The 26,915-nt window shown below is 35.8% G+C and overlaps 1 protein-coding gene across 1 annotated transcript; it reads right to left on the bottom strand.

Annotated features, from left to right (window-relative positions):
* Nucleotides 1-1,960: 1,960 nt before the first annotated feature.
* Nucleotides 1,961-26,304, bottom strand: DNAJC10 (DnaJ heat shock protein family (Hsp40) member C10). Its single transcript, XM_074145160.1, has 22 exons — nt 26,104-26,304; nt 24,316-24,481; nt 22,507-22,557; nt 20,659-20,741; nt 20,335-20,466; nt 19,364-19,457; nt 19,070-19,147; nt 17,765-17,808; nt 17,259-17,396; nt 16,046-16,135; nt 15,155-15,268; nt 14,263-14,377; nt 12,371-12,498; nt 11,977-12,093; nt 10,491-10,592; nt 9,284-9,439; nt 7,820-7,953; nt 6,275-6,328; nt 5,736-5,883; nt 5,123-5,242; nt 3,775-3,891; nt 1,961-3,234 (listed from the first exon to the last, which is right to left on the bottom strand). The coding sequence occupies exons 1-22, from the start codon at nt 26,302-26,304 to the stop codon at nt 3,223-3,225; spliced, it is 2,394 nt and encodes a 797-aa protein (XP_074001261.1). The 3' UTR covers nt 1,961-3,222.
* Nucleotides 26,305-26,915: the final 611 nt, after the last annotated feature.

Below are 26,915 nucleotides of genomic sequence, written 5' to 3'. Positions count from 1 at the left end.
CAGCTCTGTTGTAGAGTAAGAATTCACCAGAATTAACTTGATCTACTGTGTATCATACTCTAAAAAAAACCCCACCCCTAATTATTTCAGCTCTTGAATGTTTTTTGAAACACTGACTTTTAATAAGGTAGATGTTTTCTTACAAGATGTGTTGGCTTCTGAAGAATACATGCCAAATGTTAACAAACAGACGTGACTCTTGTAGTCTTAGTCAATAAATAGTCTGCAGAATATACGGATAATATACATTCATTTAGAAAACATTCTTTATGCACAACTACCTGTAATTTCCGTTGGCAGCTAGTAGCACATAGAGAAGTCTACTAGAGCTTAGAAAATTAGCAGTATAAGGCGGAGCCTGTTTAATATTGGGGGTAAGTACTTACTTAATATCACGTTGATGATTTACCTTTAGCTGTTTGTTACCCGAAGTGTGGTGGCTAACATTATAGCTGGAATCAAAAATTAGTAATGAGTTCTAGCATAGGGAGGAGACCAAGGTTGAAAGTATTTGGACTTGGAACGTCACTGTTTTCAGATGCAAAAGTTTCAGTAAATGAAATAAGTTCTTTTTGTGCGTTCCCGTTGAAAACTTGAAATATTAAAACATTTTAAGTCTTTTTATAAACTAATAAAAATACATGGAGCTTCCACAACTAACTAAACCTCAAGCACACCCATGAATGGAAAAAATTCAAACTTGCCAAGTTTAATCAAAACGTGATCTTTCCAACTGCAGACCATGTAAAACCAATACATTGTTTGAAACTTTTGCTGTATTTTCCCTATTCTATTTTTATGCCTTTTAGCAGCAGTAGAAGTGAAAGGAGCCAAATGTGTCTTGGGAACTTTGTTGCTTTACTTTAAGGCATGATAGCTAATCAGCTCAGTGACACAAAACAGCCGTGGAAGTCCTTCTTTTAATTAAAGCGAAGTGGGATGCAAAAGAAATTTAAAAGCCATTGGGCTTCCATATGTACTGCACCACCTATTGTACAGCATACATATATTTTGTGTTCTACTATGTGTTGCCCTTTCTTTGTGCGTGTGTAGTTACATGAGAAGGAAAAGGTACAAGGCCGGCCTCATGGTCTGCCACTTCTCATTTGAGAAATTTGGGAAGGCTGCCAATGTTTGCTTAAAACCCCAGGCAAGACCTAAGCAACAGGGGCCCTGGAGAGTGCTCGCGCCCTGCTTTTGGCTTGAACGAGACAGTTTGTGGCATTCAGTCAAAACCCACAGGTCATCACACTTGTCCACCCGACTGGGGAGTCCCACTAGACTGGTGCCAGGAAAGGAGTGAAGGGCTAATAAACACCATCTACAGGTGGCTACAGAGAGACGTGGATCAATCTTGGGGTCATATGATGAGAGTAAAATTCAAGTTTACTCTCAGGAGGAGGCGGGGGTAAGGTAAGGAATGGTGGAACATTATTTAAAATTGGAGAATTCATTCATGTACTGTTTCAGATTCATCTTTCACTAGGTCTATTGCTTGGATATGTGAATTTGCAGGTTTTTCCTTTTAAGATATGAAATGAACTTTAAATATCAAAACAGATACTAAAATACGACTGTAATTTGTTTTGGACTATGTTTGGCATTTTGGCATTGGGGGTGGGGGAGTATATTCCAAAATATTTGTTGACTACTACAGTTCATCATTGCATTTTGAGAAAATATTTGATTGTTCTGGGTGGGTTTTGTGGTTTGGGGGATGGTTAAATGTATATGCAAAAACTGACCAAAATAGAGTTCGTATTAAAGTCACAAAAATACCAAAATTTTCATTTTTGACTGTGCCTGAGCTTGAAGTTTGATTTGGATGTGGGAAGGTCTACTTTAGTAAATAATATATGCAATACGTTGTCTTCTTTCTCAGATTAATATACTGCAAAATTGCAAAGCAAGAGAGGCAACCCTGAACATAGGGGAAGAAGCATTTGAATGTCTCAAACTTACTAGAACCTCTTCCTTTTATTTCTTGCCGCCTTCTTTATAAAATAAATTACTTGTAGATAACAAATTTATACTACTCACACTACAGTGACTCATTATGCCAAACCTAAATACATGGAGAGCAGGGAGAAAAGTCCATCTGACAAGTTCTCAGCAGCATTTTATTGAAAACATGAAACATTTCAATGTTGAACTCCTAAATGCAACAGACATTTTGCTGTCATCTTTTCTTGTCTATTGAGAAGCTATGAAAAATATTACTCTAAAGAGTGGGAATTACTATTAAGATGTATGAGGAGACATTGCAATGTACAGTGTTCATTATTAAATTAAAAAAGGCACTTTCTATCTTGCTTGCCTAAAGATTATATAAAAAAACAAACAAACAAAACCCCCAAAACATGGCTGCAGAGAAAAGAAAAGTGGTAATACCAAAAGAGTTTAAATATGCCCACAGAATACATTCATATTTAAAAAGACAATAATAAAGTTATGACCTAATAATGTAAGCAGAGGTTTCAATGGCATAACTTAAATTTTGAAAGTCAACGAAACACTGAGTTTCAAGTCCTTGATATTTTTTTTTCTTTTTGGATTATTTGAAAAAGAAAATCAAATCAAACAACCAAAGAGGCTCCACAAAGTTCTGTTCATCCCGGCACCACCACCAGTGCCACTATATAGTAATCCAATCAAGGGCAGGAGCAATGTCATTCAATAAACCTATCCTCCTACCAGTTCTGGATTTTATTTCTTAGGAATTGGCTAGACAATAATGTGACCCCAAAGCAGAATAATCATCAGGTAAAACTGTTTGTCTTTCAAACAGACAATCCCTCCTTGTGTTTCTGCATTGCAGAGTGGTTTGAGTGCATATTCAGCCACAGGCTGAGTGCCACATTCAAAAAGTGTTTGAAAAGAGACAGAAAAATATAAGGAACTAGTAAACGGGTAGGCAAAAGTGATACAGTCCACGTTTCTAGTCAACTCCAATGTTTAACGAGCAAGAAGGTAGTTGGTGTATCAGAAGAGGGACATGCAGAACTCATTTGCAGAAACACTGAATGCCTCCACCAAAACCAAAACGCTTTCATCTCCCCACAGTTTAAACAGAATTCATACAGTCACATATGCCCATGACCTCAAACTAGTTTTCATCTCTTTTGTCCTGTCATGACCGTAATCAGCCTTATATTTTCCTCGTGGTGTCTTCTATATTCACAGCTTCAGAATATTTTGAATCCTATGTACCTCCAGTACCACTTAGAGTTCATCCTAGTGACAAGAAAATAAACAATTAAGTTATTCTGAAAGCACAAATCAAGATTAGTGGTTTGTTTGTTTTTTAGTTCTGGATAAGTGTGTCTTAGATAGAATTCGGGGTGGTACCTAACAGCTGTGTTTTAATATCTTCTTTCCAAGTTAAAACGTCAATCCCAGTCTTGCACTGATCAGCCTCTGTAATTCGGTGCCTGCTTGCTAAATCCAGTCTAAGGATTACACTTATGGGTACGGCGCATCTCGACCCTCTCTCTTTAACACGGCAGTCCCATCAATATCTATAAATTCTGCTAAGTCTTGCCATAACTGATGTTGCTACTGCAGTGTCCTTTGCAACTTCTGTGGACACGGAGAACCAAGTCTGAACACATAACAGTAACCAAAAGAAGACTGGAAGTAAAATGTGTCTCGTACTATTTGAAGATACAGCATTTAATATTTCACAGACAAAGAGCAAATACTAACATAATTTTAAAGGGCTATTCTTTACAATAATAAGTCTATTGCAAAAGGCCCCACAATAAGTATATTTACCTTATTTCTAGATTTTTTTCTTTTTCCTTTATTTTGAATTGCTTCTAGTTTTTCATTCAAAAGGTCCGCAATACCTTTTGCATCTCTGCTGTCTATATATTCACCAAGAACACTTTTCTGGAAAAAAAAATGAAAAAAATAAATAAATTGTGTAACATGTTACCCATGCTGGACACTGAACAGAAAATCTGCTTACTTTCAGGTAAAATTCAAGAGGAACGCAGGGACAAAGACAATGGCTCTGGTAGATTGATTTATGATTCATACATATAGTTTTGTGTCCATTTAAACAATGCTAATGTTTTTTTAGTAAGAACCACTCTTAGCTGCTACTTTCCAAAACTTCACAAATTTTGTTTTGATCCTTAAAGAAACCTAAAATAATTGTAATTTTCTCATGTTTATTCAGCCAAGTATTTAACATAGACAGCCATTACAAAGTCTGACCCTTTGTAATCTGTGTTCATGACATCGGTCAGCGTGGGTTGCTGCTTTTGAGACCTGAAAAGGCATTACTCTTTACCACAGAAAAGTCTCATTGAATTTGATGGGACTGTGTGAGGAAGGATTTCTAGAACTTCCCATAAGAGATTCAGTTAAAAAAAAGAAAAAGTATAATTAAAAGAACTTTCTTAACTATTAGAATACATTGAATACTTTCTCTTCAACATTAATATATTTAAAAAGATGACTATAGTATTATTGAAGTTTATTTAATAATTTTACAAAAATAAAGGCAATTTCCTAGAACCATCTGGAAACTTCTAACTTTTAAAAATTTATTACTACTAATCTGTTAGTAGGAAATGTTAATCTCAACAGAGAGTCACACTGATAATTGAAATGGTTTGATAAGTTTGGTTTTGAGACAGAACAGAACTAAATATTTTTAATCAATTTTGTATCTTAGAATACATAATTTAAGTCAAAATTATAATGAAATGCTATGATTACATTGAGAGAATACTTTTCCTTAGCCAAAATGAAGTCGCCCACATTTCACATAGAGAGACTTTGTTTGCTTTTGGTAGCTGGCGGTGGAATTGGTAAAGACTGAAAAACATTTTGTCATATGAGACCTCTGCAAAATTAAACCCTGGTTCTGCCTAAGTGCACATTTTACTTACTGTTCTATTAATTTACAATTTATTATTTTTCAAAAATACATTATTACTATATCATTGTCCTACTATTTTAAGTATTACTGAAATTCATTATTGTATCTGCTGAATTATCTAAATAATGTACTTCAATGTGTTGCAGAAATAGTCTCTGAAGTCTTAATGTGAAATGAAAAAGATCTCGTAACGAAACCTGCTCACCAGTGTACACAAAGGAGACACTTTACCTTTGTTCCTTGGTAGGGGTAAAACTTAACCGTAGGGTAGGCTCTGATATCAGCAGTTTGACAGGTCTGAGCAAACGCCTGACAGTCTACTTTTCCAGCTTTTACTTTTCCTTTAACGGTCTGAAAAGAAATGTTTATTAGAAACAAACTTCCGAGTTTCCATGTAAGCAAATACCTTGAACAAGCCAGCAGTGCAGCTAAAAGTAAAAGAAAAACGTTGCTCAAGTCTTTTAAATATCTCAGAGTAGTGGCGTGCTTGCTGCTTGGACTGTTCACCTTGTGACAGAAGTCACTGTGTGTTCAGCGGAGCACTTCTACTTGAATTCAGGGCAAAGCACATCACAGTTCCAAAGGTCACCCCATCGTAAGCTGAAATCTGTCTCAAAAGAGGGTCTCTGTGTGTGTCTCTGTGTGTGTGTGTGTGTGTGTGGTGTGTGTGTGTGCAAGAGACAGTACCCACTGGCAAGTGGGACCTAAAAGTGTGGACTTTCAATGAGAAGGAGGATCATTCTGGGTATGCAATGTTTGGATGACTGCTAAGAAATTAAGCGCTGATGAATTATATTTTAACCATTATGAGTCTAACAGTCTGCTAATACAGTTAAAAACCCACCCTTGCAAGGATTTCAAATTCCGGAGCAAAATTTTGGCAAGGTCCACACCAAGGAGCATAAAAATCGATGACCCAGTGATCTTTTCCATTCAGAACTTTTTCTGTGAAACTCTGAGGAGTCAGGTCTACAGACACTTGTGGTAAATATCTGCAGAAAGGAAGAATAACCGTAATAATCCATTGAAAACTTTAAACATATCCAAATTCCATTTAAGCACAAGAAAAACTTCCAAAATTAAGAATATTAGTAGTCTGGAAATCCCTGCTTTACACTTTGTACCATAAGAGAATCACTTTTAAAAAGTGGTAGACAAAAATAACTATATGGTCTTCAGAAAATGGGTGGGCAGTAAGGAGTATGCTATTCCTCCACATTTTAAAAGCTTGAGTTAAAAGATGTGGAAACTTTAACATCTTAAATTAAGCAGTACATATACCTGTTTCTAATTCTTGATTTACACAGAATTTAAATATCAATTTCTCCTAGCAAGCAAACTAAAAAACGTGGCTTGTGAACAAAGTTTAGTGTAGGAACTTACCCCAGTGCCCAGCCTCTCAGTGAATACGAATCTCTGTGCCATCCATTGTAGCTACTATAAAAAGATTAAAAGAAAACAAAAATCCAGTTGTACAGTAGTTTGAATTACATTTGAAAAAAAATACTCTGTAGAGTGGAAATGATGAAATAATGAACTTAAATGCGTATGTTTTATGATGTATTTCTACCTTGCTTTCAAATCTGAATAGATAAAGTCTTGTTAATACAATTCAAAGATACAGAATTAAGGACGAGAAGAAAATTCTACGTCAAGAGAGTAAGAAACTTGATTTGTAGCACATAAGCTTAGAGAGCTAGAACTATTTTGAATAAAGGATCTTTGATAATAACTCCAGATAAAATTGCAGGCTCTAAGAAACAATATATTTTCTAATTGATGTTCATCCATTACAAAAACCAATTATGAATTATGTAAGTTTCCCTCAATTTGACAGTAGAAAAGCCAGGAAAACCAGTTACTTGGACAAGGATTTATTATTTGGACTTTCAGGGCATTGCTTAGTTTTGAAATTCTGGAGACAGGTTAGAAGACAAGATTAATTCAAGATTCATATCCACTAATTTACAACTTTTTATAAAGTATTTTTCAATAGAGTTACCTGGTCAAAATCTGACTTGATAGTTTTTGGTGGTATTTATTTTAAGAGACAAATTTCCATATTTTTGCAGGAAATAGCTGACTCATGATTAGGAATTTGGCACTTTACAGTCATATTCACCAACTTTGTTTTCAACAAGAAAAAAAGTAATTCAGCTTTTAAGAGAAACTTTATCTAGAAGAACTGAATAAAAGCAAGCAGTCCAATGATGAAAGCTACTGAAGTCTGCTATTAATGCCTCTTCATCGTAGTGCGTACAATTTTTATCTGGCAGCATTTAATAGAACTTTCCAATTTGTAAAATAATGAAGCAACACATCTGCTATTTCAGACAGTTATCTATCTATTTAAATATGCATGTGCTTCCTAAAATCCCTGGATCTTCGAACAGTACTGTGAAATGGAGGGGACAGGCTGTTTAGTTTTTGCCCATATAATTTTTTTTTGTTGTTTTGTTAATGATTAATGTTTCCATGCTAATGATACAATGAATGGGATGACTAGATACACTAAAGAAAATTTTTGCAATGGTGCTAACAGACTGCTGGCAGGGAGGATGATCAGATGGCTACATCACTCTGTTCTCTAAAGATAAAGCTACAATCCATGAGGCCTAATAGTATTTTTACATTATGTGATTTAAATCATCTACTTTAACAGGCAATTAAGGTTAGAAAATTGGCAATCGATAAAGAACAAGAAATAAAAATGAAGATTCCTGAGGCAGTCTCAGTTCAAATTACTGAAGTGAAATGGCAAAATAAAATGGCACTAGTTTGAAGTAACAAAGTCAGTAACATCTAGGACAGTAATGTTGTAACAGCCTATTTTAATAGTGGTGATGAACCTTTTCTACACAACAGGAGATGTATATTCATATTGTTCCACATCCTCTAACATTTCCCAAATTGAAGTAAACTACTTACTAATATTGATGAGCTGTGTTTGATTTTTGAGGAAAGAGTCTTATTTCAGGATATCCCCGAACACTTTCTTGGTGACAGAAAGAATAATATTTTTGACAATCCACACTACCTACACTGATTAATCCATTTAACATCTGAAAAAAAAAGAAGAAAACCTACAATCAAATATGCTTAAACAATAATACTACAATTTCAGTAATGCTTCAATTTAAGTCTTAATCACTTAGTGGGGAAAACAAACCAAGATTATCATAATCCTTTCTTCTTTCCTGTAAATGGCTCCCTGTTATGTAATGGGAGCCAGCCACCCAGGTACATTCCCATCATGCACATATATTTTAGCACAAACTGTGTGCACGTGGCTCATGAGGCACCCACCTTGCCTCAAAGGCACATATCAGAGTGGTTATTTAGTATAAGGACTAGCATATTACCATGTTTCCTATCACAGGCTCACTAATTATGACAGATGCTGGTACAGCGCAGATGGCTACCAGTTGCGCAGTTGGCCTGTGTCATGAACACACTGTATTTGTTGCAAAGGCCCAAAACCACCTGGCACGGGCAGGGAAGCTGATGATTACTGAATGTATACTATAGCCTAATAATACTTCACAGACATTTGACCAGAACATAGAACCCTGGCTAGAACTCCTAGTCTAGGTGAGTTCTACATGTCTGAAAGTCACGGAAGCCCTATTTCCTCCCCCCCCCCAAATTTCTAGTTCAAATTCCTGGAGACTTGTCCAGGAAAACCCAGATAGTTGTCAGTACACTAGTATTACCTTTGCAAATGAGAAAACACTGAAATGACTTGCAAAACAAAAATACCCTCCCCAATCCCAACAATTCCATGCTGAAGTATGTGTAATTCAGCTGACAATCAGCCTTAAAGTGTATGATATTTAACATTTCTTTACTTTCAGTGTAGAAAACAAGATCTCAGAAAACAATATCTTCCTAATATAAAAAATAATTAAGGTGGGTAAGATCAAACTCCTTTAATCTTAAATTCAAGTCAGTTTTCTCCAAGGTCTAAGTGGTATCTTTAAGGTGACTAACGATCATAAAGAAAACTGAGAACAAAGTGGTAAGTTATTTTAACTAATTCTTATCTAACTTATGGATAAATCCTTTTTTCATATTTTGTAAATGCAGAGCTGTTGTCTATATAAAGCACTAAGCATCAAGGAAAGTTAGGTACTCCAAGGTTTCTTAGATCTTGGAAAACACACTTTTATCAACAGGAAAAACTGGATTACAATATCAATGCACTGAACCTCTAAAAAAAAAAAAGAAAAGAAAAACTCTGCATTTGAAACAATGTAACAGGAATTCTGACTGTTTTGCCCACAATATTAATCACAAGACTTTCTCAGCTGACAAATCTCTATGAGAGCATCTCAATAATTCCACAGAACAGGATACAAAAGCAGAAAAAAAATCCATTTGAATGTTATTTACCCTGGCCATTTTTTTCCATTCTGGCATTAAAGCCTGACATGGTCCGCACCACGGAGCGTAGAAGTCAACCATCCAGATTTCCTCTCGTTTTCGTCTCTGGACTAACTCAATGAATGTCTCTGGTGTCAGGGAAACCACCGATGGATTCCTAAGATCCTAAAGCAAAGACAGTTTATAGGCATATACTTTGCAACAATGAGTTATCCCCCATCTAGTGCCATCACATACAAACAGACTGTACCAAATTCTGAGAACGTCCCTCTTTCAGTGAAATTTGCTTGCTGGTGTGGAAGACTCCACACCATCAAAAGGCATGAAAGCATCAGAAGTCATCCCTTCAACCTAACAATCATATGCCTCATTTGCTGAGAAGAGCTATCAAAACCACACAGCCAGACTGCAGAAGGGAGGTTTTCTGCTTCTTCTCCATAAAAGGAGGCAAAAGGCAAAAAAATTCAGCATACCTGGCAAGAACAGGCATTATGAGACAGCAACACTATTTAGGCTGGGATGCAGAAGAATACATATGGTGCACTAGGGGCCTCTGAATATCAACTGAAAAAGGCTGATCTCCCCTGTTCCCGTATGTGCGCTCTTAAACCTGCTTTTTCTGGGCTGCCTGGAGAGAGAATGAACAGTCTCATGGAAGAGTGGAAACCAGCCTCCGGACCTAGTAGTGAGAGACTCTGAATGCCAGAGGAAAGATGGGCACCAGAACTCTGGCAGCAACAATGATGGGTACCAATGATTCGCAGTTCTGTGAGTTAAGAAAGTTCTAGAAACCGCTGAGAAGCGTGGACAGCGGCAAGCTAACTGAAAAAAATGTGAACCTCCTCCCATGTAAAGGTATGTACATGAGGCATTTTCACCTTAATATTACAGCACTTCATACTTTTAATTCCTTTATCATCTCTTTGAGATAGAAATAATTACTGTTACTTTTCAGATTGGAAGGGATCTTAAGTTATTTGTTAATGATCTTAAAGAAATTACTTGACAGAGTAGGGAAATCAACCCATCAGGTGCCAAGTCCCTAACTGACAGCTGCTGGATCACTTTTCTTGCCCAAAGTTTTTGCACTCTTTATCTTACTAGTCAAACTAATTAAAAAAAATAAAATAAAAATTAGAATCTTCCAAATAAAGAGCATGTTTGTGGATGAGCTGTGTACAGAGCACGACTGTAACAAGTATTATAATTTACGTACCTCTATAAACTCCAAGATCTGCTCAGCAGAATGATGTCCTTCATATTCATGAACATCAGACTGATTGAACACAACTGTTGTTGGATAAGCTCGAATGTTATGCTAACAAAATAGACAAAAAGAAATTGCAAGGAATTATTAGGTTTCTTGTACTTTCCTTTAACTGCTGTCAATATTGGTGGCTCACAGTTGCTAATCTATCCAGTTCATACAGTATAACTGCTCAGATGTACGCGCAGATGGGAGTTGGAAACCATTATAAATCAGTATACAGAAAAGATGCCAATTGTATTCAAAGATGGCATAGTTTGTTCTGAATTTAAAAACCAGCCAGTGAGAATTTAAAAACCACTTAGTGAGAGATTCTACCTTCTAAAATATATTTTACCTTTTTAAAAGTTAATATTCTACCTTTTTAAAGTACATCAGTTCTTTTGCCATGGTCCACAAATACAGGAATTAATCCACAGGCCTTCTAAGCGTTAACTTTAAAGCTATTCCTAGTCTTCAGATGAAAACACTTGTACTGTAAGAATAATTGTTTACTATTGAACACAGATGCTTCCATGATTTGAATTCTTCAGTGTATAAGAACATCTAAATAATACTTTAAAAGCTTGTTCTTTTTTGCTCATTTTTCATGTATTCTAAGACATTCACATTTAAAAATAAAAACATTCTAATGTAAAAAGCTCTTGTGAACAATAAAAGTTGCAAGGAAGTAATCAAAACGTAGTATTTTCTGGAATTTGGGAAAATTAACGTCAATAACTTCTACCGTGACAAACTGAAGCAAAAGTTAAGCAAATTTAAACATGGAAAACTAAGTGAGATTTAAAAAAAATTTGTTTTTTTCCTTCCATTACTATATCTTTAAATAAGTGTAAACTGATCAGTAATAAACTTTCTTTTACTTTGAAATTGAACCTGAGCTTCTTAAGCGCTACAAAACAAAAAGCAAAGTCACTTAGGGTGAACTGCATTAGAAGTGGTTTTGCAGACATCTTCAAAAATTGTTGTATCAATGTAAAACTCGTATTTTTAAATGTTTTACTGTTTTTTATTCTCTTATGTGAAGAACAAAAAGAATGCATGTATTTATTTATATACATGCTAGAAAAAAAAAAACAACTTTTTGGGTCCACTTTAGTTCTTTTTTTCCTCTTAAAAATCCCCAGGAATTATTAAATTCTGACACTGCCAGAGTCTTCCAATAACAGTATGAAATCAGAGCAAAATGGACCTGCGTTTTGCATTAATACATTCTCTGTAGTGGTTACACAGTTTCCTCATTTGAAAATAATTATGATACAAGTGTCCTGTTTGGTTTACTACCCTTTAAGAAAGTAATATTAAAGAACAAGCATTGTCTGCCCCCAGCCCTCTACCTTCAACTAGAAGAAACTAAAATTATTTGAAAGGGTTATTTTTTAAATTTTTTTTGTTTGTTTGTTTGTTTGTTTGTTTTTTAGTTCCTGCAGCTTACCATGTTGCAGAGCCCTTCATGGACAGTACAGTCTAGTGTTCCAAATTTAAGCTGACCATAAAGATGTTTTGATGCTTTTCTCAGCTCCGGTAACAAAGCTCGACAAGGAGGACACCACTAGGAAACAAAACGCAAGTCAGCACAATTGCTTTCCCTGCAGCTGGCTCTCAGGAGAACGCTAGCTGTTTTGAGATGAATAATGTGCTGCTTTGACAACAGACTCCACTAAATACAAAACCCACACAGTCTAGGAACTAGTGCTGCCAAGGAATGAGAAATTACAGTACCATCTCATGATGCTGCTGAAGGACACTTTCAAGATACTGCTAGTTTTTTGTTACACAGTTACGTAACAGATTTCAGAAGAAGGGAAATACAGATATTAAATATTTACCGGTGCAAAGAAATCCACAAGCCATGGCTCCTTTTCTTTATCAGGAAAATTCTGAGGTCCCAGTGTGATAACATGAGAGTTGACACTTTCTTTGGCAAATGCAACAATGTCATACAAGATCTTCTTTCCTTCAAAGAACAACACAGAAAGAAACTTTATATTTCTCTATGAGAAATCTCATGAAAAACCTCAGTGATAGCAACAGGAGTCCTTCAGTTCCCTTGACCGATCTTTAAACATGGCCTGCTTAAATAAATTGAACAGGTACTGGTTTGTTTTTTCTCAGGAAGACAATGTTGAACTGTCCAAAACTATATAAGGTAGGACATACTCTAGGTGACAGTTGGTATTTGGCTAAATATTAAACTGGATATTTACCTAATATTAGCCAAAAACCACCATGTTTTTGTCAAACAAAATGAAAGTGTTTTTTGTGATTGGACTACTGGCTGTCTTACCATCTCACTAGTGTTTGTTGGAATTAAAAAGTTACGATTCTAGACACGCTTGCCTTGGCAAAGGTATTGACACAGTAAAGACTTCAAGCAAAATAAATGATGTTGGTAAATCCCAGATTTTTAGGTGTAACTGAAGTTCCTGCTGACACAGCTCTAGTGGGCAAAGAGCAAGTCTCCTCATACCCTTCATGCACCTATTTGTCAGCAGAGATGAGAGTTTATGTCTTGAAATGAACTGAGAGAATAAGAACTCCAGGGTAACTAAATCTGAAGTCACTGTGCAATGACTTAAGATTTATTGCTGTTCTTAGATTTTAAACTGCTGAAGCCCTTCAACACAGCATATAAAAAAGCCTGATTCTTTCAAGCATTATATTGTTATAAATACTAGCGTGAGATGGCTATTGGCAAACATTCTAGATGCCATCTATTTTGTAAATAGTAAACCAAACCGTCCAGAAAAGAATGTATGTACTGTAGTCCAATGTATTTCTCTTACACTATTTGTAACCTGTGCCATTATAAAAAGACCTAAAAATGCTGTATGTGTATGACCCTTTCTTGGCTTCTCCGCAGGAGCGGAAATTTTTGAGGCTTTTTCCAGCCGCAACCATTAGACGTATAGGATCATCTTTCCCCCTTAGAAAAGATTAGTCATATCCAAGCAGTCAAAAACTTTCCTCCTTTCCTCTTTATTACAGTACTGAGGTTCTGAATGAATTCTAGCAAGCCATTTCTAATAATCCAGAGGCTCAAAAATGAGAACATCATCTTGCATAATTGTCTTGTGCTGCATTCTGGATAAAGCTACACTTATGCCCCAAGCTACAGTTTTGCTTCAGGCTCCCTTTTTCTTCAACTGGCATTTTTGAATCCTTTCAGTGGTACACAGTAACGGAGCTCCAACCTTTTCTGGAAGGAAACTGCTACTTTAGAAATGAAAGTAAGTGGTAAAAGTCTCAATACAGATTTTCTTGAATAGAAGTGAACAAAACATGGAATTAGTTTTAGTGCAGTGACATGAAATCAAATCCAAGTTTCTCAAGTTAGCAGCACTGTATAACTAGCATGTTAAGCCTCTATGAAGGGTGTGCCTTACAGCACTCTTTGGTTATTCCACCTAAAGCAGAAGCAGTCCTGATCAACTTCAGAGATTTCATTTGTATGTAATTATGTAAATGACATTGAAATAGACAGAATAGTAAAGACAAAATACATCTCTTGACATCTGATGACTGCTCACTTGGGAAAAAAAAAAGAGAAATAAACCAAAGGAAATGATAAATTTGTGCAAGGCTACAGTAAGGTCAGAGGAAAAATAGCAAATACTAAAATTACAAAACTGTTCTTTGGGAAAACAAATGCCGTTTGCCAAAGATGGTGTCCTCTCAAAGTGATTATGTAATGATTTAAACTTGCCAAAGTTTCCCTTACCGTGATGAATTTCATAATCTCCAGTTCCTTTTCCTTTGAAGACTGCTAAAGAGGGCTGATAGACATACAGTTTGTTGCAGATGGTTGGTGAGGAAAGACAGTCAAACTTGCCAACCTATTTACAGACAGCGCCATTTTAGTTAAGGCATCCAAATGTACATAGGTTAACGTATTTTGAAAGGCAGTAAGAGTCAGGATAGATTCATTAAAAAAAAAGGTTAAAATATGGAAAAGTAGTTGCCTTTTAAAAACAGAGGTCTTAAGACAGTCTGGTAACTATGATGTTCTAGGAAAACTGCTAGCACAGCTCTATAAGGTTGTTTGCTAATTTTTAATTTAAAGGCCAAAACAGGGAACAAAACCTTAAAGAATCCTCTTTTTCTGCTCCCCTCTCCAAACAAAATAGCAAGGAAGCAAAAAGACACTTAAAATAAATGTGACATTAAAGTTCTTCTAGTCAATGTAACGATTTCTTAACTTACAGAATAACACAATATGTATGTCTTTAGCACAAATTTAGTTTCCTTTTATTAAGAAAAATTTTGAGATAATTATAGGGTTTTCTGAGCAATTAAAACAGTTTTTCATACATCAATTTGATGTTGAAGTGTTAACTTTTAATTGTTAACTGAATGGGATCTGCAGCAACATTTCCCATGAGAGAGAAGATTTAAAAGAATCTTTCCTAACTACTTTTAAACTATTCAAACCGAATAAGAAACTTTATTGCTTGCTTTAAATTAAAAACTTTACTACAGATCTACCATATGACAGTGTATCTCTTTCAGTACCAGGTAGCAGGTGGTAGTAACAGCTAATGATAATGAAAAATATACTGACTTGTTCTCTGAATGTAAATGGTATTTAACACTAGATGAGTAAGCAGTCTTACCTGAATATGTTCATCTTTTAGTAAAAATTTAAGTTTCTTAAATTCCTGTACATTTGATTTATCACCCTCTCCAAACTGGAAGAATAGCAGCCATCGGTGGTGAGCCAGACGGTCCTTTAAACAAAGGAAAAAAAACCCCAACAATCCACAACATTAACAGAGGAAAAAAAGTATTATTTCCAGCTTGTACCAATTTGTAAATTCCTTTTATATTTTATAAATGCAAATGCCTAATTATTCATCTGATCTCTAAATGACCTCCTCCACTCAACAAATCCTTTCATGTAGTCCTTCCAGTAAACTTCATTTTACTGCATCATAAGCAGAAAAGAGGGAAAAAAATCTGAAAAGCTGGCTACATGCTGACCTCTATACTTTTTGTTCCCATGTGTTTCCTATTGTAGATCAAACTGCTAAGTGCTACTACAAATGTGAAAAGAGGTTTCCTCTTTTTTTTTCCTCCAAGACATGAGTAATTTCTGTGACTTCTAATTTCAGTTCATACATAACATCGTGGATTATAAGTCTTGTTTCCTTTCTTACATTACTGGCCAAATACATTTAGAATAAAATTCTCTACAAAGTAATTGATTTAAAAAAATAACTTGAAAATTATGGTTGCAGAGTGAGTTGCACCAGCAATTTCTGTGGTTTTCTATTTTCCTATTAAACACATGCTTAGCATGTTTTGCTGAACAACAAAACTAAATGTAGACAAACAGTGTTAAATAATTTTAGCTACATTTTTTTGGAAAAAAAAAAAAAGGCATTTCCAGTTAAATAATACCAGGATGTGGTATAAACAGGATTTGAAAAATGTAAAAAGTAACAATAAAAAAAATAGAGAAATACATTATTTAAAGGAGTATTAACATATTTTTAAAACTTTACCTCTAATGATGCTGCAGAGATTATTTCAAAGTCTGGCAGATGCTGCATTACTTCCTGATATATTTCTCTGGCATCCAAGGACTTAAGAAACTAGGAAGGAAAGTTAACTGTGTTTATTATAAGGAATTACAAATGTCAACCTGATTGCTGATGATTAGTACTCAGTGTCAGGGAAATTATTCCGATTTGTTCCTTTCCATCAACTGAAGAGTACAGTAAATAATATGCTATCTGATCAACTTCTTTTTCATACATATAGTTTCACAAATATCACTTTTAGAATACTGCTTTTTAGCTTGTTTTCCCACAATGTTAAACTCAATAGATCATATTTTGTCAAAATGGGTGCTTAAAGTCTTAAATTCAAATTTCCAACCAAATTTTCCAACCAAATTTACAATATTTCCAATATACTTTTACAGTCTTCATTAAATGCACTACACAGGTATTTAAATTTTATTAATTTTTTAAATTCAGGAAGTAACATGAATCAGTTAACTCAGAGTTGTTAAGTTACAAGGTTGAAAGTAGGTATGTTACAAATTTAATTTCCTCCTTTTAAAGACAGAGGTAACAGTAGTGACAGTAAAGGAACAAGCCGTGCTTCAAACTGAGAAATGTCTCCCATCAATTAAGGAAGTTAAACTACCATACAAATGTAGGAGGAGGTTGCGATATTAGAATATAGCTGAACAGCATAATCCGTAACGACAGACAACGTAGGAGTACTTTTATCACACATGTCAGTATCACTACTCCTTTTAGAGCAGCATTTCCCAAACTAGTGATATGTGGGGCATGGAATAAAAAATGGGCGCACACGGCAAATCTCCCACGCTTGCCCAGGATAGCTTGGCTAGCAGCTTCAGAAACAGTTCTTGGGTCTGTCAGAGAGCACACCCTACCCCTGGGTTCCCACAGCGGCTCAGGGAGGCTCCCGAGGAGGTGGCTGGGCAGAGCTCCGGGTGCTGCTACTGCAGCGCACTCCTGTTCACTCTCCCACCATACCAGCAACGCTGGGGACCACCTCCAGGGATCACTGCCTTAGAAGCCAGGAGGGATATAAAGTCATACCAGGGTATACAAGCTCAGAAAAAGAAAAAAGCATCTTTTCAGCTGCATATAATCAATCTGGAAATTCTTTCTACATTCCTTTGCCATTGTCATCACCTTATTTTATCTAAATACAGAACGGTTGAGAAACAACTCGTACCAAAACACCTCCTTTCTCTTTGTTATTTATGGTGGCTCCAGGCGGAAAGTATGCTGTAGTACTAGATGAGATATCTAAATTATCACAAAGCTCACCCTGGGTGCCACAGTCCATCCAGCCTACATTAACAAGGCCTTCCTGTAATACAAAACAAACAACCACAAAAGAACAAAACAAACACAAAAACAAAGAGAATTTTTTTACCTCAGGTTCAGAAAGGCTTTTGAAAATCCCAACACAAGCAATTATACGACATTTAGAAAATGAAAGGAAACCACATTGTAATCCATTAGTTAATATTCATTCATATTTTATAAAATTCTTTAAAAAAATAAATGATATATTTTTGACTTGGTAGCTATTGGAATTTCACTCTTGAAAGTTAACGGGTGAAATCTTGGTTCCAATAAACTGAGTCAGAAGTTTGGCTACAACTTCATGTTTTCACTTCTGTTATTTTGTTTTAACTGTAACAGGTAATGCTTTGAAAATGAAATGCTGCTTACCAACATGCCAGCTAGCTTAAGACGTGTCTGGTAACTCAAGCAATCTGCAAAATAAAAATGATTTATTTACAAACATAAAACTTTGAATTATTGATGCACTAAACCTATTCGTGTTTATAATGACCCCTTTCCTCCCTACAAAGGTAACCATTTCAAAAGGCATGCTTCCTGGCTATTCGTCCTGTATTTCAGTGACTTGAAGTTGTAACATCTAGTAAGCAGAACTTGATGGCTGTCCACTCTAAGTTAAAAATAACATGAATAACATTCTCTTGCTTCATCAACATAGAATTCTCAATTTAAAAAAAAAAAAAAAAAATTTTGTTTGCTGTATTAAGACTGACCTTTAAAATTTCTTCTTAACCAATGTTTTTAAAAAAACACCAAGAGGTATCTACATACTGTCTTGGAACGAGGTTTCAATGGAAATATCAATTTTCTGTGATTCAAATAATAACTCACTATAATAAACACATCACATGCTCTAATTACCCATCCAGACTTTGAACAGTTACCTTCTGATGCAGGTTTTTTTCTAAAATAGGAAGATGCATCAGCCTTATTTTAATTGGACCAAAGTTGAAAACTTAGTAACAAACGGGCTACAACTTGAAATCAAGCTATTTACAAATGTAAATTCAAGACTGCAACTCCGGTTATTCAGTTCACAGAGCAAAGGTCTCCTCTTAAGACCGAGAAATCTTTATTTGTCAAAGGTGTAGCGCATTTACTTAGCTCTACCAGCTAAACAAGGCAACTTTCTCATATGTCGTGTCCAATACTGATCCCAAGAAAGTCAGTGACAAACAGCTACAAAAAAAGTTATTTAAATCTAAACTCTGGCACGGCATCAGTGGTAAGAGCCACTTACTATGTCAAAACCTAACAAGAGAAAATATTCAGCTAATTTTTGAGTATTGGTGGTTTAATGGGGAGATACATCCTTTCTTCTACTCAGCTACCATAACAGTCTGGCATGCACCTGTGCAGGATCTGTCATTTGAGCTTGAGCTGGAAACTCAAGTCAGAGGCCTTTTCTGCCAGTTCCCTTCCTGAGGGGTTACACTCGAGTGCTGCTGCAATGACTCACGTGACGTTACAGAAGAACAATAGCATAACGATTCTATTAATGTCCCTTTTGTCAAACAGCCTCTAAAATGGAGCCTAAGTGACCCACAGTCCAAATACTGTGATCATCTAACATGTTTCACAACTTTTTATTAGCAGCAAAAGGGATTATATGCCGCTATCAGCAAAAGTGCTTTTTTCTGTTTGCTTTATTTGAAAAGTATTTAATACACCTACCCCCACGTTCAGCACAGAAGGTGATCAGCCAACCAACGCCAGAAGCAAATGAAGTTTCAATGGCATTAACAAAGTTTCCTAAGAGTAAAACAATTTGCATCAGTTTCTGACTAGTTAAACGTGACTATGAAACAAGGTTTTATATCTATATTAGCAAATTACAGTAAACTATTTTTAACTTCAAAAATAAAACTTAGCAAAAGTTGACAGATTCAGTTGTGTACATAGCTTCTGCTGTATTTTATACTGTAAAGCAATTTCAAGAACACACGAAGCAAAACATGTGACCGTTACCTGCCCATAACTCAGTGACTGTGCTTGTAACATATTGCATGGCAAAGTTCTTTAAGCTCTCTTTTGATCTGTCTCCATAATATTTCACTGGTTGCTATAGAAGACAAAGAATAAAGTTTATAAAGTTTAAAAAATAGGGAAAACCACCTCAGTACGTACTGGTTTTTTTTTTATAACTGTGCTTACGCACCTGCAGGACCACTCCTTCTCCCCCCCAAACCCGAGCTCTAACTGTTCTCTTCCTTCCATATTGGAATGTTTGAAATTTAAATAAAACTTGTATTTTGTAGTGTGATTTCTTTCCAAGTCTGGCAACATAAGGATAATTTAATTTTAGAAACACGAACTCCCTACGATTATATTTCTATTGAAATAAAAATTACTTGCATCAGTCCATTTAGTGTATGCACAATCTGTGTTCAACCTTTCAAATCTTACCATTGTCAAAATGTACCCAACTATTTAAGTGCAATTTGTACACCACCCCGGCACAACTACTTAACAAGCAGCTATAAAGCGTGACATACATAACGCAGCTAGCATGGAGGAAATCTTGTGGAAGGAATTTCCAATTTCTTTAGGTAGATGGTCATATTCTTTAGACTCAAAGCCACAGGCTACCCCTTGTATTTGAAAAGCCCATTAAAGTACTGCAAGAGAAACTGTTCAAGTAGACTTGTTGCTTTGCTACAGCACCACTGCTGACAGTATCTTCCCAAATCAGAAGTGATATGCTGCATGGTAAAATCATTCAAAAAAAGCACTGTATAAACCAGATACCTATTTTTGAAGTTAACTTTCTCTAAATTAATTTAACCGAGATGAAGGAAGAGAAAAATTAATTTATTAAAAGGAAATAAAATATTGAAAGGAAGATCTTTATATAAAAAGATCTATGGTTGAACAAATATTAAAGTAATACTCTTACAGATTTCAGTCTTTCTAAAAATGCCTGAAGTTTTATCACTCACCATTCCAGTCTTGAAAACATACAGACTGGGATAACTGTTAATCCCTTTAATTCGACAAAGCATTCTATTATCTCCACAGTTGACAGCTCCAATGCGTATTACTCCATCCATCTCCTTGGCAAACTCCCTCCACTAGAAAAAATGGGGGGAAAGAAAAGAAGGATATTTTCCTATGAAGATATAAAGAAAAATAAGCAAATGTTTTATTCCTATCATTTTGAATCATTGTCTTTGAAGTGGACTTTTACACTAAAACTGAAACCATTAAGTTTTATGCTGTTAAAAACAATGAATTTTCTGAGTTAATCTGCTTGCTATACATACCGTAGGTGCTAAGTCATGGCAGTGGGAGCATCGAGGAGAATAAAAATTCACAAACCACAGCTCTCCCGAGTTAACAGCAGCATCTAGATAGAGAGAAGAAAACTGTAAGTAATGCACATCTACAATGTAGTTATATCTAGAATGTACATTTTTTACTATATTGTTTTCCTCAAGAGCTGAATTAAGTATTTATATGTCAGATATAGTTAGTAAAGGTAACTCAGATGGGATAAAGATTGCACCTCACTTGCACACACTCGCTGTTGCAGCGAAGTGTGCAAAAATTGTATTTCAGAGGGTATAAGCACCCTTTCAGTATCTGTTCTATTAATTAAGAATAAATTTACTCTCTACAGATTAACCTAGCTGAAACGTGTGATAGTGTAAGTCTGGTTATCCTAAAAACAAAATACAAGTACTAAAAGATTTCTACCCACTAGAACTTTCCATTTCCTTATATTACTTCATGTATTTTCTGGGTTCCACCAGGCAATCTTTTTAAGTAGAATCCCTGTCTAATAGGTTATCCTGGTTTCAGCTGGGACAGAGTAAATTTTCTTTCTAGTGATTGCTGTGACAGAAATGTCAACAATGCAGATTGTTTTAGTTTTTGCTAAGTAATGGACTGTCTTTTCAAGGACTCTCTTCAGCTTCCCATAGAAGCTGAGAAGGAGCACAGACAGAACAATGGAATGGCCAATGGAGTATTTCGTACCATAGACGTCATGCTCAGTATGTAAACTGGGGTTGGACAGGGGAGGGGAATCCACAATCACTGCTCGGGATGGTGCTGATTCACCGGGCGGTGAGAGTGACTTTTGTCATTATTGTTATTTTCCTTTTCTGTTATTGTTTCTATTAAAATGTCTTTATCTCAACCCATGAGTCCTTTTCCCTTTCCTTTCCCCTCCTTTTCTCTATCTTCTCCCTGCCCTTGTGGGCAAGGTGGGAAACCGCATGAGCAGCTGCATGGTCCTTGCTGCCAGCTGGAGTTGAACCACAACACAGGTGAAAATGCAATTTAAAAATCCAAGTTACTATAATGACTAGAAAAGTTAAGGGTAACACAATTAAATACTTTTGCTTATAAAAGGAAAGAACAGCAACAAAATACACACAAGCAGAGGTTATCAGCTTGAATTGCATGTCTTACAGTCTCTCCATTTTTGGACATAATTTTTATAGTGAATTTTCTAAATTATATTTGCCTATATTAAAATATCCTCACAAACAAGCCAACTGAGGAATGTTTAGATTCTGCAAATCAATTATCCAAAGCAAGACCAGTTTCTTATTGAGAGCACCATGAGGTTCTGCTATTAGAACAGTTTACAAAACTGGTTCAGCATGTTGATCCAGTCTGGACAAAGGAAACTGTACTCAAAATGCAGATGAAATATCAAACAAAATCCAGTATTTTTTCTCTCTAGTCTCTATTAGTTATAAACATCTTTGCTATAATTTTAAAAGAATAAAAACATGTATGATGTCCTCACTGAAAGCATATTTCTATCAAGTGCATTTTTAGACAAGAGACCAAAAAAACCCAGTAAGGATAAATTAGAAGAAACAAATTTTTAATTAAAATAATTTACTCTTACAGATCTCACAAAATATCTTTCAAACTTAATCTAAACTGTTTATTGATACTGATCTACTTGCTAACTGGCATTTGCTAGGAAGAGTTAATGGTGGGGCTTTTTTTGTTTTCTCATCTGAAGATGATTTTGTGACAGCTTTTTGTATAGATATGTAATATAAGTCTATAGATGTATAACTCAAAATGTAAAAATTGTTACTTCGAGTTGTCATACTGTCAAACAGATAACTAATTTATTTAAAACTTACCAAATTCTCCTCTATCCAATGTTATAATTTCAGGATCATCATCATAAATACCTATTAAGTAAAACAATTGCTTTTTATTTTTGCCACCTTTAAAATGAAGAAACAAACTATCATACACAAGACTGAAAACAGAAGACAGTATACTTAAATTGAACTAGTAAGCTAGCAAAGAGTTTTTACAGCAAAGCCATATTTGTTTAGTAATATGTAACCTTAGTTTAACCTCTTGCAAACTCCTGTACCCTTGTGCTACAAAAGCCACCATCAGAACACAAAATTTCTTTTGGTGTTTTAGTAGACCAGCCACTGAGTGAGCACAGACCTTGAACTACCACTGTTACGGCAAAGGTATCAGAAATAACATCGACCAGTTGTCAGATGAAAATTCAAGAAATTTCAGCTCTCAGTGAGAGAGCTATACGTAATGTTTGGAAGCTTTCACTCCTTTTCTCAGCCTCTGGTTATCAAAACTATTTAGATCACAAAGGCATTTCAGCCACAAGTTTTTCCACTAACAGAATGTGTGAAAGCAGTGGAATAAAGTGGACAGAATAAAGGTAAGGAAGGCAGCTTTTCTTAAAGGCTAGCCAGTCCTACTTAGAGCATCGCTACCAAACAGTTTACTGCTTCAAGTACACAAGAAAGGCAGTGCAGAGATACCAAAAATATTATTAGACAGCATTGTATTACGCTACTATGGGTACAGATTTTTTACAGTACTTAACATGGTGAGATGCCATTTCACCTGAGGTATACAAGGATTACATGCAAATAAATAATGAAATTAATTTCTACAGGTGACAAGGTACTTTTTATATCTCATGTAATGTAATACATACACTCACCCATCCATATGTATAAAATATCTCTCCAAAAGTATAAAATACTCTCCAAATGAGTGGTAAATAGCCATTCAAGGACATAACTTCTCAATCAAGCAACTTCAGACAGAAACAATTTCGTAAATGTGTTTATCTGAAGAAGTTTTAGGGTAATTTCCATATTTTCCTGTGTTAGTTGCGCCTTTGCTTGACGCCATTTCAATTTGCACAGACATTATTTTTCAGATATTGGGACATATTAAATAAAACTACACCAGAAAAAAAATTTTTTTTTTTTTCAACGTGGAGGTTCATTTCAGCTTTTTCTTTCATATCAGTCAGACCATGTTCCTCAGCTCCCTAATTTTAGCTTACTCCTGGTTAGAACAGCTCTGAGAACAGTTCATCCCAGCCTTTCCCTACAGCTACCTAAAATTTCTCCAGACAAACATTAAATAGCTTGTCTCAAGATCATTTTAGGTACAATTCTGTTGTTATTTTTTCATTTTCTACTACCTCTTTACCAATCTCTAATTGTATAACTGCATATAAAATAGGCTTGACAGTGCGAAAAATCTCCTTTCAAAATCCACTTGAGAATACTTTATCTAATCAGAAAAGGTCTTCCTGCATTAAAGAGTTAAAAAGAATACTGATGAAATTAACACCAGAATTTAAGTGAAACAGAACAAAACAACAACAACAAAAAAAAGCTTTGCACTTCAAAAAACCCCAAGAAGTTAGATGACCAATAAGAAGGTAAGCAGCAGGAACAAAAGGCTAGGTAAATAGATTATTACATTTTGGGTAGCCATTAACAGGGTAAATAAAAGATTGGGTCAACAGAGTGAAAATGACTGCTACAGGAGAACAGAGCAGGGAGAAATCTAGAGAAGATACATCAGAAATGCGTAAAAAGATCTGATATAGATCTGAGGATTACATTTACTTGTGACTGTTTTAAATCACGAAATACATCATAACTTACCAAAATCATAGCGATAAAAGTGCCAGCTTTCATAACGACCTCCTTGCTGCTGATCTTCAAGACCTTTCTCTCCATATTTATCATACTTCTTCCGTAGATCTTCATCTTTAAGTACTTCATAGGCTCTATTTATTTTCAAAAAATTGTCATGTGCGTTTGGATCATTCTATTTAAGGAAAACTATAATTAGCAAGTAATTAATAAACCACATTGCACATACAATGCTGAAAAAATAATCTTTGGAAATATTTTTATATCCATACTAAAGATGTCAGTTGTGATGCAAGCAGACATTACACAGTGATCTCCACACGAACTACAGAAAAGTTTTCCTTTCATGAAGCCCAATGTGTCTTCTGTTCATTTCTTCATCCTCACTTAAGTACCAACTGAAATACAAAGTGAACCGGTAGGAGGTCGTAACATTCTCCAGTGATCCCGCTTCTTTCAACTCTCTTTCTTCAATGGAATTTAAAAAAACAAGTACTCAAGAACGAAGACTTACCATCCTTTCTGATCTTATGGTGCAAACAGAGGCCCCCTTTTTATTTAAAAAGCGTTCTGGTTCTAGGTAGCTTCGGAATTAGAATGGTAAAAATCTGCAGACATATTCTGAACCCCAGTTTGGGTTCTGAGCTGGCGCAGTGTTAACAATGGGGAGCAAAATCTGCAGTGCTCTCCCACCCTTTTAAATTCTGCTCATATATTTCATTCAAAAGACACTTTTTCTTAAATGTTCTTCACCTATTTACCTAGATACCCATGAAATGAATTATCATAATGGAATTTGTGTAATGGCTTCATCTTCTGTATATCATCTTTAATGTTGAAGATAACCTGTTGAAAAATCTTTAGTAGTATTTTAGTAGTATTTGCATACTTGGAAACTACAGAATCTGATACAAAATGCTATTATTTTGAAAGGTACAAGGAAAACAAACCTTGCAGTTAATTGCTACAAGTTGGCTATTTCTAACTTTGTTGAGATTTGGCTTTCTCTTTGAGCTTTGTCATGTTCAAATCCATTGTCAAACACAGGCACGTTGGAGGCTTCAGTGTAATGCGTGCAGGCAGGCCCTGAGCTCTTATAGAACATCACTGTCGTCTGGGGCTCTGTGCAGGTGCAGTTGCACATATAAAGATCCAAACCCTAATATTTCCTGTGAAATTCTGACATTTTCGAGAAATCCTGAGGAAAAACTAATTTAGATTTAAAAACTATTTATTTGTACTTTGGAAAATACGGTAGCACAGACTGAGCTGTTCCCCGTCTTCTCTCTCTAGTTAGTCTAGAGTGCCTTATTACCCCTCCCTTCTTATGCCTTGGCAGTCCCAGAATTTCTGCTTTATCCTGTTTGATACTTGGAGACTGATGTCTCAGCACAGGCTGGTGGTGTTTGCTGTTTAGATGAGTCTTCACATTAGGGAAACAGTAAGTTCTCCTAAGCTAAACGGAAAGAGACAAACTCATCAGTTTACCAACAATGTAATATGGTACGGACGTAAGTTTTCCTCTATTTACAAAAATATAACTAAGAATTAAATGAACTTGCCTCCTTTTTCTTTATTACAGCAATTTAATATGGCTCAAAATCAACACAAACATGTCTGACCAGTCTACCCCTTTTTGTCAATTTTCTCTGCAGAAAATCTGAGCTGAACCATGTTATCAAGTGGTTTTTGCTTCACAAGAAAAGAGAAACATTTTAGATAAATTAAAACCACTTGTTATCTAAACATTAAGATCCATTAACTCAACAACTTCAACCTGTTAAAGATGTAACTTACCTGATTTTTATCAGGGTGCAACTTTAATGCCAGTTTTTTGAAGGCTTGTCGTATTTCTCTACTACTTGCTTCTTTGGATACTCCGAGTAAACTATAGTAGTCCTGATCAGTGCACACAAGAACTATTACACATATTAAAAGTAGCAATAAAGATCTTTTCAAATATCTATTATAATCTCCTTTGACTACTACGAATTCCATTATGAAGCTTTTGGAAAGTTTACAGGTCCTGATTTGAGCAGGCTTTGGGAAGCGTCTCCAGTAAATCCACCAATGTTCAGAAATACAGCCGTATTTATGACAGAGCTCTTCAAAACGCTGGTTGTCCTACTTCATGTCGCAAGTCTTGCAAAAGTTGCAACCTGTAAGAAGACAGGGGAAAAAAACAATTAAGTACATTTTCCTATTTATTCAATAAATACATATTGGTAAAGAACCTCATTGCCGGCTTGCACAGACTGCAGGTGAACATTAAGTTTCCTGACGGCTAATTACCTGCTTTCAGAAGACCACACAAGTGACAGACCATCTCCTGATGGTGCAGGCTGTGAACGAGGTAATTACGCGAAGCGTTACGGAACGACACGACACACCAGCCGCTTCCAGCACACCTACAAAAAGCGGTTTTAGTCCCGCTCACTCTCCCTCCAAACTCGCTTTCAGTACCGCAGAGGGACACATCTCCCGACAGGACCGGGCAGCTTCGAGCCCGCAGCCGTTGCGGGGCGGCGGGAGGGCCGCTCGGCGGGGCGGCGGCGGGCGCCCCTCGCACACGAAGCCGGGCAGACCCCGGGAACCCGCCGCGGCGAAGG

The sequence above is a fragment of the Numenius arquata genome, chromosome 3, assembly GCF_964106895.1.
Source record: "Numenius arquata chromosome 3, bNumArq3.hap1.1, whole genome shotgun sequence".
NCBI lineage: Eukaryota > Metazoa > Chordata > Aves > Charadriiformes > Scolopacidae > Numenius > Numenius arquata.
The sequence above is the reverse complement of the archived record's forward strand: the minus strand, read 5'-3'. Positions and strand labels throughout refer to the sequence as shown.

What these genes read in the sequence shown, in the direction of transcription:
- DNAJC10 (XM_074145160.1), bottom strand. Translation starts at nt 26,304, where the DNA reads ATGGAATTCGTAGTAGTCAAAGGAGATTATAATAGATATTTGAAAAGA. An exon ending in TGCACCCTGATAAAAATCAG is followed by an intron (nt 24,482 to 26,103) that starts GTAAGTTACATC and finishes TTCCTTAAATAG; the next exon opens with AATGATCCAAACGCACATGA. An exon ending in CTTTTATCGCTATGATTTTG is followed by an intron (nt 22,558 to 24,315) that starts GTAAGTTATGAT and finishes TTTACTTAATAG; the next exon opens with GTATTTATGATGATGATCCT.